This window comes from Wasmannia auropunctata, unplaced genomic scaffold (genome assembly GCF_000956235.1).
Source record: "Wasmannia auropunctata unplaced genomic scaffold, wasmannia.A_1.0 LD336078.1, whole genome shotgun sequence".
Taxonomy (NCBI): domain Eukaryota; kingdom Metazoa; phylum Arthropoda; class Insecta; order Hymenoptera; family Formicidae; genus Wasmannia; species Wasmannia auropunctata.
In genome coordinates this window covers 3987212-4004919 of record NW_012026812.1, presented here as the reverse complement: position 1 = coordinate 4004919, position 17708 = coordinate 3987212, and the positions used below count along the sequence as shown (strand labels likewise).

At 34.9% G+C, this 17708-nt stretch overlaps 1 protein-coding gene across 1 annotated transcript in view; it reads right to left on the bottom strand.

Moving 5' to 3' along the window:
• The window catches only part of LOC105448996 (sodium channel protein 60E), an 82738-nt gene that overhangs the window by 2264 nt on the left and 62766 nt on the right, over positions 1-17708 (bottom strand). The window contains exons 6-20 of the mRNA XM_011687942.1: positions 17330-17471; positions 15601-15735; positions 14661-14875; positions 12139-12614; positions 11403-11491; positions 9362-10716; positions 8795-9110; positions 7207-7323; positions 6915-7073; positions 6197-6493; positions 5639-5793; positions 2786-3272; positions 2063-2382; positions 1505-1864; positions 40-408 (exon numbers count right to left, since the gene is read on the bottom strand). Of these exons, the coding sequence (XP_011686244.1) occupies positions 40-408; positions 1505-1864; positions 2063-2382; positions 2786-3272; positions 5639-5793; positions 6197-6493; positions 6915-7073; positions 7207-7323; positions 8795-9110; positions 9362-10716; positions 11403-11491; positions 12139-12614; positions 14661-14875; positions 15601-15735; positions 17330-17471 (4992 nt within the window). The remainder of the gene's footprint in view (positions 1-39; positions 409-1504; positions 1865-2062; positions 2383-2785; positions 3273-5638; positions 5794-6196; positions 6494-6914; positions 7074-7206; positions 7324-8794; positions 9111-9361; positions 10717-11402; positions 11492-12138; positions 12615-14660; positions 14876-15600; positions 15736-17329; positions 17472-17708) is intronic.

The window sequence follows — 17708 nt, the reverse complement described above, 5'->3', positions numbered from 1 at the left end:
TGTATGTGTGTGTGTGTTTGTGTGTGAAGAGAAACCAACCTGATTGTAGCGTGAGAATCCGAGCCGGAGCTGGAGGCAGCGGAAGGTTGATCGGCGGTTGGTGAAGGACGGGACACGGTCAGTGCCGGGGGTTGCAGGTCCTCGTGGGTTCCGGTGGCGCCGGAGAGCAACAGCAGAGGAAGATTCGGGAACAGCCACGCCGAAGCGGTGCCGAGTTCGCTGAGATCGCTGGCGTCGCTGGCCCTGGAGGACTTGCGACTACTGGCCCGGCTACCCCGGTGCACATGCAGCAGGGCTGACAGCTTACCGCTCCATCCACCCCCGCCCCTACCATCCACGCCACCCGGACTCGAGGTTTGCGTCTGTGAATCCACCTCCTGAGCGATTCTCTCGCGCTCTCTCTTCATCCTGCGCGTGCATCGAGATCATTATGCTTCTTATTATTTCTTATGTACGTAATTGCGTAAATGTTAGTCGATTTGTTTGTACCAAAATTTAAACAACTGTAATCCTATCTTAAAATTGCCGTGTTACCTGCGTTGAAGCCTCTTTTCCCCAATGTTTAAAAATTCATATCTTCCAGAAAAATAAAGATATACACTTCTTTCTAGGCTCATCTTAAAGATGAATTATGTGGGTATTTTTAAAAAAATCGTGATTTTATTTAAAAAAATATAAAAAATCGACCTAGGTCAATTCCTACATGGTCATTTATCGATTTTTGATCCGAGAAATTTGTTGAGAAAATTTTTATTGCAGAAATCCAAAAATATGAAAAATCGACCTAGGTCAACTCCTACATGGTCATTCATCGATTTTGACCCGAAAAATTTGTCGGAAAAATTTTTATTGCAGAAATCGAAAAATATAAAAAATTGACCTAGGTCAACTCCTACATGGTCATTCTTCGATTTTGACCCAAGAAATTTCTCGGAAAATTTTTATTGCAGAAATCGAAAAATATAAAAAAATTGACCTAGGTCAACTCCTACATGGTCATTCTTCGATTTTGACCTAAGAAATTTTTCGGAAAAATTTTTATTGCAGAAATTGAAAAATATAAAAAATTGACCTAGGTCAACTCCTACATGGTCATTCTTCGACTTTGATCCGAGAAATTTCTCGGAAAAATTTTTATTGCAGAAATCGAAAAATATAAAAAATCGACCTAGGTCAACTCTTACATAGTCATATATCGATTTTGATCCGAGAAATTTTTCGGAAAAATTTTTATTGCAGAAATCGAAAAATATAAAAAATTGACCTAGGTCAACTCCTACATGGTCATTCTTCGATTTTAACCCGAGAAATTTCTCGGAAAAATTTTTATTGCAGAAATCGAAAAATATAAAAAATTGACCTAGGTCAACTCCTACATGGTCATTCTTCGATTTTGATCCAAGAAATTTCTCGGAAAAATTTTTATTGCAGAAATCGAAAAATATAAAAAATCTAATTTCTACAATAAGTATTATTTGTCTGATCACAAGTTAATTATACTCACGCAATGTACTCCTTTATAGTACGTTGAATCAACCTGGCAGCTTTGTCTTGCCGCTTCCAGATTCTAGTGGAAGACACTATCTCCAACTCTTTCCTAGTCGGAAACTGCTTCTTGAACTTGACGTCCATCTGTTCCTGCAGCTTCCTGAAGTCGTCCGATTCCTCGACGTGCCCAAGAACGTGCTTGACGAGCGAGTGCAGGATGTCCAGACAATGAATCTTATTACCCTTTGCGATGGGAAGATTAAAGCTGACCAACGCTACCACGTTGGGCTTTGATATCCCCAGCGGCGGGTCCAGGCTCGCTATAAAGTCGCTCAACTGCGAGAAGCTGATAAATTGCGTTGCATGCGGATCGTACCTAGAAAAACAAAATTTCGATTTAAAATTGCGGTGAGACTGCCATCGTATTATTTACCATTAAATTTCTATTAAATTAATGGATATTTTTAAAGACATGTGACTAAATAATTTATTTTACTAATATTTTATATAAATATATGACTTATTAAATAAAAAAATTTTCTTCAGTATGATAGTAAAGAGAATAATATCTTACTTCGACCATCGGATGTAGAACATCTCTAAGTCATCTTCGACGATACCGATCTCCTCCTCTTGATGAGCTTGATTGAAATTCTCCAAGATGATGGCAATGTACATGTTGATGACTATCATATAGCTAATGATGATAAATGATGTGAAGTACGTGATCGCTAGCAAGGGGTATCCGCAATCTCCGTTCATCTGCCGGCTATTCGGGGTGGGATCGCAATTAGGTGGTTGTACCATCAACGACTCCAACACGTCATTCCATCCAGCCGAAGTCATTAAACGAAACAGCAGCTGCATACTTCTACCGAAGGTTTCAAAGTTCACCTGAGAGAAGGAAAATATTAATTTTAATAAATTATTAATAATACGAATTGAAAAATCTTTCATTCTATTTCTAACATTTTTTCCTACAGATATAGAAATTGAAATAAATCGTGGAAAGATCTCGTCGTTGTCTTAAAATGTATAATTTTAATTGGAAAAAAGACAAAACAGATAACAAGATTAATAATATAAAATATAAGTAAAAATAATAAAAAATGCACGTTATTTAAAACTTAATATTTTATAAATCTATTAAAAATTTTTATCGCGTAAAATATATATTTTTTAACTATTTATTTCTATATTGCATATTAAATTTAAGAACAAAATCCTTAATATTAATTTAGCGATGTTAAATTTAGTCCGTAAAAATAAATGTTTTATAACGTAATTCCGCACTAACCATATCGTCCAATGCGCCCGTTTTCTTGACATGTCCGAAAACAGACATGCCGATGATGGCGTAGATAAACGTGATCAAGGCTAGCAGAGCCCCGATGTTGAAGAGCGCTGGAAGACTGACGACAAGAGCAAAGAGCAGCTTGCGGATACCTTTCGCAGCTTTGATGAGCCTCAAGATTCTACCGATTCTGAACACCCTCACGACTCGCAAGAGCGTCGGGGACACAGGGAAATCTATCATAATGTCTTCCATCAGAATACCCAGAATGGATGCCAGCACGAGCAGGAAGTCAAACAGATTCCACGGCACCGTGAAGTAATGATAACGTAAACCGACAATCTTGACGATCGCCTCCAGACCGAAAACAGTCGTGAAGAACGCGTTCGACACTTCGAGGACGAAGAAGATGGGATGTGGCTGATTGTAGTGCTCGATTCCCATCGTCAGCATGTTGAGGAATATCAAAACGAAGATAGCTATTTCAAATCTGGAAAGTCAGTACGGAAGATCAGATCGTATTTCTCTCCTTGCGATAAGTTCGCGGATCGCTTAACGCATGCACGTTTAAAACATTCGAGCGGTAAAAATGACGTAAATAGTATCTGCTGGCGGTACATGTGACATTTGATTTTAATGTTTAATGTTCCTTTTCTTTAAACAGTTGAAACAAAACTTTCAGAAAAAGAGCAAAAATTATATAAATGATATAAATAATTTTTTATCTTCATTGTGACAAAAATATGTAACAGAATATGTATTTATAACTGTAAGCTTGATAAAAAAAATTTAATTAAAGTAATGAGATTTTTCATTCGTAATTCACACACTGTCAGACCGTCGTAATAATTCTATATTCCGTTATTGTGCAGCTAATTTTACATTTGTATGGACTTTACGGGAAGAGAGACAGAAAGAGAGCGAGAGAGATGGAGAGTGAGTATCTAATCCCTGCGTGCACAGAATTATAAAGTTACGACGTTTACGTAAACTCCCAGCTTGCAGCTTATCTCGTCTATTATGTACAGTTGTATCACTATACACCGACATTGTGTATCTACAATTTAGAGGCGGCGAGCGTTAATGTCCTTTGGGTATCGATTTTCCATTACTCCGAGAAACGGATTGTAGAGTCGTAGCATTTATCTTCCGCGGTCTTGCCTCGCCTGGAAGCTGAAAAGAAAATTCACGCACTGTGTCACGGCGATTTGTATACATATTACAATGCTCACACCGGGCAGATAAATATTACCGCACAAGAAACGAATGCGTATGCAAACTATCTATTGAACCGGCGTTAAATCTAGTAACTGGGAATAAAAAAAGAAAAGAGAGTATTTTGCAATCTTCTGTGTCGTATAACATAATTTAGTGATCTTAAAAAATTACAACGTAGTATTATTTAAAGACATTTTCATATGCTAGGTAATATAAAAAAATATATATATATATATATATAATTCGATTTGTACGAAAAAATAAAACTCTCAACAAATTAGCATCATTTAAGTTTCATAATTGATAAGAAAAATTATATGTAGTTTATATAAAGCCATTGAAAAAATAAGATATTTAAATTAAAGAACTGTTTTAAAACGTAATAAAATATATATTTTTTCTTACCTCATCCTTCGCGATTTGAAATTATCTTCTTATGGTTGACGAATAAGCAAGTTGTAGACGAAGCTAATGATAGTTTTATAGACTGCTTCCGATGTATGTGTGTGAAGAAAGCTATTCTGACGTTCAACATATCTTCTTTCTTCGATCTTCTTATTTGCGCGCTGTTGATCGTCGACGAACGACAATACGATATAATAGCAATCTGCGAGAATCTATCTATACGGTCTTGATTGCAAATCTCAATAAAATATATACATGGATGGGAATCCTGTGAAACACGCATTCAAGCGCAGCGGCGTGAGCAACGAGGAGGTGCGCAGTCGTAGCTTTGAAACTACTCTATTAATAACAACTGGCGGTGCACAGACATCTGCTCGTATTAAACCGTTAACACAACCGCGCGAGAATTACCGTAAAGGAATTTAATATACTCGGCAAGGCCGATTTCAAGAATGGAGACAATAGGTATCTATATTAATTAATGTCCAAATATTAATTAAAATATCAAAAGCGAGGGCGTAAGGTTCGTTTGTTTGCTAACGATTTAGTTTAAGATGTCTGTGAAATGCAGGGGAAATACACACCTGCCACATTGCTCGCGCTGCACCGCGATCGAACGCGCGTTACACCCTACGACCGCCACATCGAACTCGCATGATATATTGTTTACGTCATTTTGACCGCACCATTTCTACGCATTCATTCACATTATATTTCAACGAATAATACACGTGCATTTGATTACGTTGAAAAAAGCCAGATTAACATTTTGGCACCAAACAGTTGTCTCGACTGGATTAGATATACGATAGAAAAAATTAAGAGGCGAGGCATTAAACAATATTAGACTGTGTAGTACATATATAACTAATAAGTTACATTGCAATAATTTTATAAAAGCAATATTTATAATTGCAAAAATTAGAAATATGTTACAAAAGCAAAAGAAATATAAATTAAAAAAATTTATTCTTAATTTTACACTTAAAAGAGAAAATTATTTCTCTATAATAAAATAATTAAGTTAGGGTTTAAATGTAATAATGCTCCTTGCAGAAGAAAATTTTCAACTGTCGCGGAATTACGATAAGGAATAAAGTTGGTCGCCAAAATGTTATTAATGACATCAATTTGCACAACCATCGACAGAAACATTTATAAGCAACACAATTCTTTGCTCATAGCGTCAGTGTGCTTCTCTTTGCCTTATAAAGCGTTATATCATACAATTACCTGCGAGAATTGGACAGGTCGTAGAACATTGCGAGGAATTGATTCAGCGGACGTTTTATAACTTTTTGCGGCTTTTTACGGCCGAGTTTTTTCATGGCAGTGTAGTAGTGTTTTTGACTCTCGGTCAAAAACATTTCTAACACCCCACCTTCGTACTGAAAAAAAAAATCGTCTTATTATATTACTACAGTCACATAAATTTTATGAGAATCCATATAAAAAGAAACATACTTTGCTCATTCACATAAAAAAATAATACTTAATAACAAGCTTTTATCAACCATTAAAATATGAAGTGTTAAATAAGTATCTGATATCAAAGACACTTTTTCGAAGTTGTTAAATAATCTTTGCATATAGCATTTTGCTAATAAAATTAACTATCTATTAGTAAATATTTTTCTTTACTTTATATCAAATATGATTGCTTGATGCAAATAATTACTCTTATTTTGCACGTTAAAGTATAAAGCGAAGATGAAGCGAACTATTTTTCACGCGACGGAGAATTTAATAATATTAAAAAAATTTAAATTTCCCCGAGACCGATGCTCTTACCTTTTTCTTCAGCATGTTGAAATTGTCTATAATCACTCCAATGAAGAGATTGAGCGTGAAGAATGAACCGCAGACGATAAATATAACGAAGTAGAGGTAGGCGGACAGATTCGCCTCTCTCTGCGGCTGTAGATCCACCCCCCTCGCGTCCACAGCATCCTCCATCACTTCCATCCAACCCTCGAAGGTCGCCACTTGAAACAAAGCCAGATAAGCGATGCCAACGTGATCGAAAGTGATTTTGCTATTCTGCCAAGAGTAGTTCTTGCTGAAACACTCATCCTTGGTGTTCACCTCCTGAAATCGAAATGATTTCGTCAGAAAAATGTAACGGTCAGAATGGTCCTGGATCAATATTAAATCGTGACGATTAGATTGGTATGTTAAATCGTGCCGTTTACGAAAAATATTATTATCGCCCAAATTTTATTGTCATGATTGAAACTAATAATTTATATGATTTATATAACTAATGAAATGGATATTAGTATATAATTATTGGATATAAATTGGAATTAACGCTGCTTCGTGAAAGCGAATGCGTACTAGTTTTTCAATCTAAATATTTTAAAGTCATTATCTGATGGGAAAAATTATTCATGTTACAGTTTAATCAAATTTATATCCGTGTGTAGCTAAATGTAGTTTATACATTTTTTTTCTCTTCTGTGCTATTCTCCTGCTTGATAATTAGATTCGAACGAAGAGTGACACTCACCGAAATATCTAGCTTCTCCCCATTCTCGTTGATGCACTTGAAGAACTTGCCGCCGAAGAATTGGACGCCCATTATCGAAAAAATAAGCCAGAACACGAGACAGACGAGGAGCACGTTGAATATACTAGGTATCGCATACATCAACGCGTTCACTACGATCTGCGAGCCGGGAAGAAAAATCCTCTCAGTGATAAACGCAACCAATCGCGCTCGTGTTTTGTGTCGTTCGTGTACGTTTCAAGCGGATTTTCGTAGATAGAGGGTTTTTTTATCTGTGCGTAATTATATTTACCCTCATGCCTTGCCATCGCGAGATAGCCCTCAGCGGCCTCAGGGCGCGTAGTGTCCTCAGTGATCGTAATACTTTAAGGTTCTCGTTTTCTTCTATCAAAAGGCTAAACATGGATACCTGTTCGGAGAAAAGCATAATTTAGTCCCAATATTGCCTCCAATGTTGCTAATTAGATCTACATAATGAAATTCATCATGCAAATTGGATTTTTGGATTTTGATAAGCCAATTTTTAAATAATGTGTTCGGACATTCGCGTATGATGATAGTAACGAAAAGAGACAGAGAAAAAGTTAGAAATCATCTATTTTTAATCTAATAATTATTGTAAACATAATTATAGCGTTCTAAAAAATAAAAATACGTACATATGTAAAAAATTAAAATAAAATAAAGTTTTTGTCTGTCGTATTTGACTTTTAATCAAAATAATTTGCGGGAACTTTTTGTATATACTGTGTAGTTGAATTACGGATAAATATTAAGTAATTCATAATGAATTTTTATGCAAAGAGATTATAAAGAATAAATTGTACAGGAAATTAAATTCATAAGCTACATTGAGTAAGCAAACATACAAACTACATGTACATGAAGAAAGTAAAGACATTCATCATTTTTTTCGCATATAAATTCTTGTATAATAAAACATGCAGCGACATATCTTAAAACAACATTGTATAATATATATTAGTAAATATTGGTTTACATTTATATGCAAATTTAATTAACATATTTATAACACATAATATTATTTTTTACAAATACAAGCATTGCAATTTCATAAATTAGAAAATATTTTGTTAATATGGTCATGGTTTAATAGAAATGGTCTCTTTTTCATTTGACCACCTTATTAATTATTTCTTTCATGCATATGTGAGTTCAATTAATGATGCAAACGCTATCCATCTGGTACCCAATGTATAATTAATAAAAAAGTAATGTATACAACATGCGTTTGCGGTAAATATCATTTTTAATTAACGCGATATAAATGGAAGCGCATTGAGACATGTAACTTTCAACATACCTGGATCCACGGAGCCACACATAAAACACATAAAAAAAGGAACACAAAAACAACATTCAAACAATTATTACGCGTGTTTCATCCAATATGATCTCAATTATTTCATCTTATCGTATGTATGTACAAGTTGAACCATCTAAGTTCAATGGCATGAAATAATTACAATTTTTATTCAATAACAGTATTAATAAAATAAATTATTAAAATAAACATTTTATTAAAACAAAAGCATGGCATATTTGTTTCATTAATGTCATTGAATTTACAAAAATATTTTCAATTAAATATTGACTAATTAATACGTCATTTTTTTTTCCGTGTATAAATTATTCTACGCCATTTAATGATATACAATAAAATTTCACAATTCTCGTTAGCAATAAAAATTGTAAGTTATTTATAAATTTAGATGGCTCATCCTGAATATATAAATATATAATGCTTGGAGGCAAGCAAAGGAATCGACAAAACACATTTCATGCTACACGTATGCGATCGCACATAAATTTTGCATTTTACACCGACTGGCGCGCAAGACGATCCGATTCGTACTTACGAAAACGATTATAAAATCCAGGATTGTCCAGAAACTGGTGAAGTATTTACAGAAGCCTAGGGCTAGCCATTTCAGAAGCATCTCGACGCTGAAAAGTGCGCAGAAGCCAAGATTGGTCCAATAGAGAATTTTCTTCAAAAAAGGATTGTCGTCTAAGTAGATATCCTCGAAGCACAGCGTTATGGAAGATGCGAAAATTAAAACTAGAATCATCCATTCGAAAGCGGGCGTGTCCACGACAGACAGGACGACCGTACGAATCCTTATCCACTTCTTACCGAGATCAGTGGCAAGGCAACGATTGATACAGCTACACCTGAATCATCAAACATTTAATAAAACCGGATAAGCATGCAAATAAGAGCAAATAAGAATTCTAAATGAATGAATTTTGAATTCTATAACCATAAGTAAATTCTGAATTCGTGTCTTTATAAGTACGAATTCTTAAAATATAATTTTCAATTTGATTTTAATTCTTATCATACATAATTTCAGTAGATATATAGCGTTTTTATTTTACATTATTTTAAATTTTCGATAAATAAAACTAGAAATATATCTTACTTCTGGTAGAAGTGCTGGGGGAAGCAATCAAGCGGTTCCTTGCACTTCTTGTTCCTACCAAAACCGGGAAACGAGCCCATCCCGTCAATGTACCTTCCCTTACTGTCTCTTCTACCGCCGACCGTGAGCTCGTCAACGTAACTCACGAGAGCGTGCCAAGGACGCTTTGCTATGTTCTCGTCGTTCCGAATTGCCGGCTTCTCCTCCGGCAACATGGCCACTTCCTCGTTCGGATTGACGTCCTTGAGCACCTCCAGCTCTATACTCTCCTCGGGATTGGTCTCGTTGCTGTTGCCTTTCTCGGTCAGCTTCTTGTTCTCTTTGACCGTCTCCTGACTACTCTGGCTGTAGGTAGTGAGAGTAGCCTGACGAAAGATCGGATCATACGTGAAGACCGGCTGATTAAGACTCTCTTGATACGATCTATTATAAATATTGTCTTTGGGAAGGCTCAGCACGGTCTCCTGGATCGCGTACTTCTCCTTGTCGGACTTGTCCATCACCTCGCGCACGATCTGCTCCAGCCGGATATTCTTCTCGTTCTCGGAGTTCTCCTTTCGATGCTTCTGCTTGCGTATGATCGATCGTATGCGAGCGAACGAACGCGCAAGTTTCGACTCCTCGCCGACTTCCTCCTTCTTCTGCTTGAGCTCTTCGGAGTTGAAGCTGTTGAGCAACAACGCCAAGAAGAGATTGAGGACCATGAAGTTGCCCATCACCAGAGCCGGCAGGAAAATCGCGAAGCACGTACTCGGCCCGTCGTCCCTTTCCGCACGCATGCAGTCCCACAATGGCTCGATCCACTCGCCACACAGAATACGGAATATCATCATGAACGAATGGAAGAAATCGTTGAAGTTCCATCGCGGCACCGGATCCGGATAGAACTTGTCCGGACTGTAGTCTTTACTAAACAGCTGCATGCCGATCACAGCGAATATGTAAATCACAATCACTAGTACAAAGGTTAGATTACCGAGCGCGCCTATTGTCGAGATAATGATGCTGAGGAGAACCTTCATGGTCGTCCAGGATTGTGCGAGCTTTAGAACGCGCAGCAGTCTGAGGCCGCGTATCACCGACAAGCCGTCCACCAGCTCGAACGTTAAGTCGATAAGCGACGCAGAGACAATGATTAGATCGAAATTGTTCCAGCCATTGTTGAAGAAGTCCTTGCTCAACGCCAGGAGCTTCAGGAAGCATTCAAACGCGAAAATGCTGGTGAACACCTTGTTGCCGATGTTGAGCGCCTGCCGTATCGACTCGCTCATACCGTGATGCTCCATCGCCAGGAAGCCGGTATTCAGGACGATGCAGAGGGTGATCATTAGCTCGAACAAGGGATCTCTCACCACCTTGACGTAAATTATTTTGCAATTTATTTTCGTGTCGTAACAAGATTGCGGAAAAATAGTTTTTAAATTTATACGTACATATCGGTTGCAAGACACTTTTTTTCATAGGTTTTTAGTAGGTATATATTTAATATATTTAATATATATAGATAACTAATATTTTGCAAATGCGAACTACGATGGTGTAATATCTTCAGTCTAGAGACAGTACACCAATTGTGTTTCGCATTTGCAAAATATTAATGCGTTTCGAAACCTATTAAAAAAAAAGTGTCGCAACCGATATGTTCACGACTGTACAAAAAAATTAATTCTTTCTCTTTACTAAATTAAAAATATTCGTTTAAAATTCGAAATTTATAATAGCAAAATTTATTATAAAAATTAAATCTAAATTTTATTGACAAAATAAATGCCGAGATATTGCCGTTATGTTTATAAATTACGTATTTTGCGTAATTCTAAACATTGAATTAGCAAAACGTGACGAAGAGTGAAGTAAATTCTAATATGATTACGCGCCTCAAAAAACTGTTTCGTGTGAGCAGGAACCGGGTCAGCGTTAAGTATGCGTTTTACTTCCGTCTGACGCTAATTAGCGGTCGTTTATTTAGGTCAATCACGTCTAATGCGTAACTGACCCGGGTCCAGTTTAAGATTTTAGAAAAACGAATAGTTAGGTTTACCTTATACAAGCAGTTTTGAAATCTTAGCCATCCTTCGTAATCAACGCAGCATTGTATACACTTATCGCAGTTTCTATCTGGAAGATCCTCTGCAATCACATAATACGTTATTTTATTTTCCACGTACATTTAAAAAATCTGAGTATTTTAAATCTAATAAAAAAATATATAATAAAAGTAACAAATTATAATCTCTCGCTCGCAGAATATACCTACAAATGTTACTGTACTAATTCAGATATAGCTGATTTTGAATAAATAATGCACTCCACACGGTCAATATTATCTACTGTAAGCTTTGAATATTCAATATTGAATATTTTAATTAATTAAACTACGGAAATGCGTATATGTAATTTTGAAAAAAACAAGTTTTACTTGATTTTGGCCAGAGATACATTGCACACAGTTGACATATACAGTTAATACGCATATACAAAAACTGGCGCTAAATTCATTAGAGGACTTGCAAATTTTAGTCCGGCAATTCGGTTATATAAAGTTAGCGTTCACGCAATAAATATTATCTATCGCAACTTGCAAACATTCAACATTGAGAATTATGTTTTTTAATTAAATTACAATTACATTGCTAATCAATTTTTCCGCAGCGTTTCAATTGAGGAAAAAGTCAACTTCAAATTGATTCGGAAATATTTCGACCCATTAATTCAATTGCCGGCAATATTATCTCAATAAACAAATACCGCCAGCATACGCCGTAGTTTTCACTCACCTAAAACTACAATATGCGACAGGTACTCTGGCGGCAGCGCGTACATATGTTTCTTGGTTTTGACCCCGTTGCACTTGAGCACCCGAATCTCCCGATTGCCGGTTCTTACCGACACGGTGACCGGCGCCGGTGGGCAGTCCGGGCGCATCTGCTGATTCAATTGGTGTCTACCATGCTCCCTCGGGGATCTTTCCTGCGACTTCTCAGCGCGATGCTCCCGCGACTCGCGCTTATCGTGCTCCTCGGCGGATGTGACGTCGTCGCCGTCGTGATCGTCCACCACTCCGGAGTCGTCCAACGACGATTGTTGATTGCTATTGTTGCTGGCCTGTCTCGAGTGCAACATACCCCGATTTGGCGCAAGCCGGTGAACCGTATTGGGTTCCGGCGGTCTCGGGCTGATGTTCTGAAGCGGCAGGTGGCAAGGCCGCACATTGGAATGCCTGGGACTTGGACTCGGACTGGGCGTCATGGACCTACAATAGAATTCAACGTTATGCTTCACAAATAATTCAATATTTCGTCGAGAGAATAGGTTCTCTTACAATCAAATCTGATCAATAAGAAATATTGAGTTTTACGAAATTGCATTGCACAATTCACGTTATTTATTTATAAACTTCATATTTGGCAGCACCTTGCTTTGATATTTCATATGTTATAGAATATATTTAGGGAAATATTATTCAATAAGATTTTGAGATTGTTTTTTTTATCTCTATAATCTTATATGTAATTTTCATAAATACTCTTAAATACGTGTAATGGATGTTCAAGTTTTGAATAGCCAACTGATTTGGCAAATTGTAATTCTTAAGGACTAAGGCCGGACAAATCAATGATTATTCGAGGCATTACACTAATTAGACTCGAGACTACATGGAGTTGCAGCTAGGTTCAACGCGAAATCGATGCTTATAGTAATGACATTAACTCTGAGAATACCAAGGCACTTCCTGATTGCATGTGTCACTAAACCAGGTCATTCCTGCTTGTAAGTGTCACGTAAAATATAACTAAAGGAAAGTTTGCAATTTATTATTAAAATTGATGGATGTATTAGAAACTTATGAAAGATATGACTTAAGATAAAAAAAGAATTTAAACAAGTTAAATTTTATAATGGTTGTCACAAGGAATTAGTTATAAATTATAAAAGAAAATCATTTTGTGTACTATTCAAGAAGTGAAAGCCCCTTTCTATTTATGTTAACTAATTTCTTTAAATTAATAATACACAGTCTATTTTATTTTGATTTTTTAAGATACTCAACAATCGCTACTCTTTTTATTTGGTTCTGTTAATCAACTTGAAGTCTATTTTTTTCGAAATAAAAAAATATCAAAATACCAATAACTTAAATCAATTCTTTAATTATGAGAAATTGAAATAAATAAATTTCATTAAACAGTATTAATTTTTAATGCGCAAATAGATTATAAAGTGTTATCCTTTAATACAATTCAAGCAAACTTTGATTTAACTGTAATATTATAATATATTAAAAGAATAGCTGCAAGACTATACATATATTACTACAATATCAATCAAGTAAAAAGCAATAGATAAAATTTTCGCTAAATGCAAAATGACTCCAAGTTGATAGAAAAAACCGTAGATGAGGGCAGTAACGATAGATCTGAGATAGATTGTAGGGAGTTGCGTCAGAATATGCGTTCCATACGGTATGGCCTACCATTGTGAGATTGCAAGGCAAGCACATTTTCCTGCTTTTCTTTTATTACAGTTTCTCGGAAATGAGGGCGTTTATGATGTTTCTTTCTCTTTGTCTTTCCGTAGCTTGCTGCTATTTAATGACTTTGCAACGAGATGCATATATATATATACATGTATATATATGTATGTATGTGTGTGTGTGTGTGTGTGTGTGTGTGTGTGTGTGTGTGTATGGATGTTAGATATTACTTTAACCCGTATAGGATAAACGGAAAGCACCGAATACTTTTAGCGCGGAGATGCTGACAAGATTAAGACTGCTTTCGCTACACTTGCTACTTTGTACTTAGAGAAAGCAAATGTTTTAACTTTATATGTGAAAGGATAGTTTAATATTCTCACTCGTAGTTTTGTAGTTAAAAAAAAAAGTAAGCGTTATTTTTCTCAAACAAAAGTAAAAACAGATTTATATGCAATACATGTCGTCTCCTCAAGTTTCTCATTTATAAAATTTTACGCGAAAAAGTATTTCGACATTTTAATATTTTTTTAAGAAGTTAAAAAGATATTAAATATTTTATATAACGCTCAGTAAATTTTCCTCTTTTCCCAGTGAATTTTCCGCCCATTTTCCTCTTTCGAAGAATAAGCGATTTCAATTTTGAACATAAATAACTACTCTGACATGTCTTTATATTTAGCATTTTCTCGGTTAAATGAGACCAAAAGCCCTATTTTATTCGTATGACTCAGTAAGTTGCAAGCACAACACGCATGTCCGATAACAATGGTCGTGACAAATCGAGCCGTGGTAAAGTCGGTCGTAAAATACAGATATAGAAACCTGCTGCGTGCACCACCGTTTTTCTCCTGGCCGACGCTGCTCCGGCCGCGCTTTCTTCTACGCGTCTTCTTCCTCGTGTAACTGCTCAGCAAGACCCCTTTACGGGCGTCTATTCGTTTCTGTTTATCTTTCGTCAATGTCTTAATGTTGATTTTCGACGGATCGAAACTGAACGTCGAGTCCTCGCGATGATCTGTCAAGTCTTTCCTTCGTTCCTGCGCACGAAATACTCGGTCAAATGTAGACAACGTCATAAAAATGCGTGATAAAAATTATTAATCAAACGAATGAATGTATAATAGCGGTTTATTATACAAATTATTATGCAAATTTCTAGTGCATTATTGTAGAGTGAGCATAACTCTATTTCTTTCGAATGGGATGCTCGAATTAATATTGTATTTCGAAATTCGGCTTTAAAGTACAGTTGGAAAATTGAAAAATTAAAAATACATTTCACATGTACCAAACATCTACTCAAATATTTATGTTAATTTAATAAAATTAATATATTAGACAGTAACATAAATATTATGTAAAAATTAACAGAAAAAAGTAATACTTTGAAAAAACACTGTTTGAAAACAAATTGTGGAAACATATTTCTTCAGTAAAATTAAAATTTATAATTTGTTAAATTAATATGTACATTTATCCTTTGTTCATTTATCTTAAATTTAAAAACTACAATTATTTGTATATGTTATTAAATTCATAAATTGTATTATATTAATACAAAGAAATATTAAATATCAATTTAACACAAAATATTTAAGTAACATCATTACATTATGTTAAATTTAATTTTGATCACTCAGATATAAAATTAAAAATTAAAACTTCATCAACGATTTAAATGGACTGTTTTAATACGAATATAAAATATTTTTTATTTATAAGACATGGACGTACGTATCAAAATTTGAAATGGAGTGCATACCTCGTTCGTAATTTCAGCTTCTTCTTCATAACTCAACGCCACGACGGCCAGCATCAGGTTCAGTAGATAAAATGATCCAAAGAAAACGACGACCGTGAAGAACGTGACGCTAATAGGTCCGCACGCCGACAACACCTGTTCCGTGAAACTTTACTTATCACTTCTATAACGAATAGCTGTATAAAATATTTATGATAACAAATATACGGTACGCGCCGATATTTTTGTTGATATTTTTCCGATGAATGCAACGATCTAAATTCCATTCTCGCAAAAGATATAAATTTCAATTTATATTTGCGATATCCGATAACGCCGTTCAACAAAAACTGACTTTTTTTCGAATATACAAGAACGAGAATAATTAATTCTCCGTAGTTTTTTTGAGCGCTGAATACGATTCCATTTACCAAATTATTTTATGACGTCACAATTTTAAGAAATTTACGATTCAAGTTGTAAGAAAAAACTATTTTAGTGTATTTCGACATCTTATAATTACTATAATTATATATATATATATATATATTATGTATTTATGGAATTTTAATGCAATAAAAATTAAGTGTGTTATTAAGACTTTGAGACTTTAATTCTCTATAACTCTGTGTAATTTTAAAGTTATGTATCTATATTTCTTAAGTTTTATTTTATTTTTTCATCATAATTGAGCGTAGAAAAGAGAGAGAGAGAGTATTTTACTATTATATCATTCTTTTATAACCCAGAAGTTTATTGTTTTACAAAAGGATAAAATAACTCATCAGCCAATCTTTTCCGACAAGAGGAGACGTAAAAAACTAAGGTGTAAAAATGTTCCTAAAATAAAATGTTCAAAATGCAATATCTCTCTTTCACTTTATATGAACTGTTTTATGGACTTCCATATTAATTAATATGGAAAATGGTTTATAAAATCATGTTACATATATATTATACTCACACAAACACACATATAGTATATGTACATAAGTGTTGTATTGTATCCCATCACACATTATGACTTCAGAGTTATAAATTTAATTTTCTGTACAATAAAATATTTAAAAATTTGAAAATTAATTGTTAATTCAAATTTCAAGGTAAAATGTTATTGATCATATGTTACGTAATTTTTTCAAACATGGAAGAGTTTGAGTTATAGAAAATTAAAAAAAATTTGTCGATTAGGCTAGATTAAATTTGAATTAAAAAATATTAATTAATATATTCTATGATCTATGTAAATCGTAACTTTGATTCTATAAACCCTATATCAATTATAAATATCTTAATTATAATCAAATTAAAACAAATTTATGAAGAATAAAGACAAATTTCTTAAAGACTGAAAGTTCTCTAACATCACACACATATCGTAGTTATAACATGTCAAAATACCATAAAATAATGTTTTTAAAATTTAAATCCAAATTTTTCAAAATTGTGACGTGATGGAATAATTTAATAAACAAAAACCTATGAAAAATGATTACCTTCATTTTTATGTAATTTTGTTTTGTTGAACAGTGTAAACATTATCAATTTTCACTTCATCAATTTTCTGAATACAATTGTTTGCTTAATATCGATTCAGGAGAAAGCAGGTCAAAAACGAGTAACAAAAGGTTTTCAAAGAAACTCATTTTATCTAATTTTCTCTAGACACGTCGAAAGAATTTGAAGGCACGAAAAGAGCGCACGACTTCTGCTATATACCGTGAGACAAACTAAGAGAAATCTTTCAGACCTTGTTGTAGACGTCCTCCCAGTAATCCAAGGTAATCAGCTGAAAGGTTGTGAGCATCGACCACAGGAAATTATCGAAGTTGGTGTAACCGTGGTTTGGATTAGGGCCAACGCAGAGACAAGTGTAGCTCTCGTTGCAGTGCCTGGAAAATAGGTAAGACCCACATTGCCTACACTGCAATAGCCGTGAGAACGCTTCAAGTGTCTGCAGTACATCATCAAGTGTGGAAATATTACTCGCCACCGCGCCGCGCCGCAGTCTTTACCGCGCGTCAGTCCGCGTAGCTATTGACTGTCCTGCATTCGTTAGACGAGAATAATTAATGCCTCATTATCTCTTGCAAAATTAAGATTGTAAAATCGCGATGCCGTTGTAACTT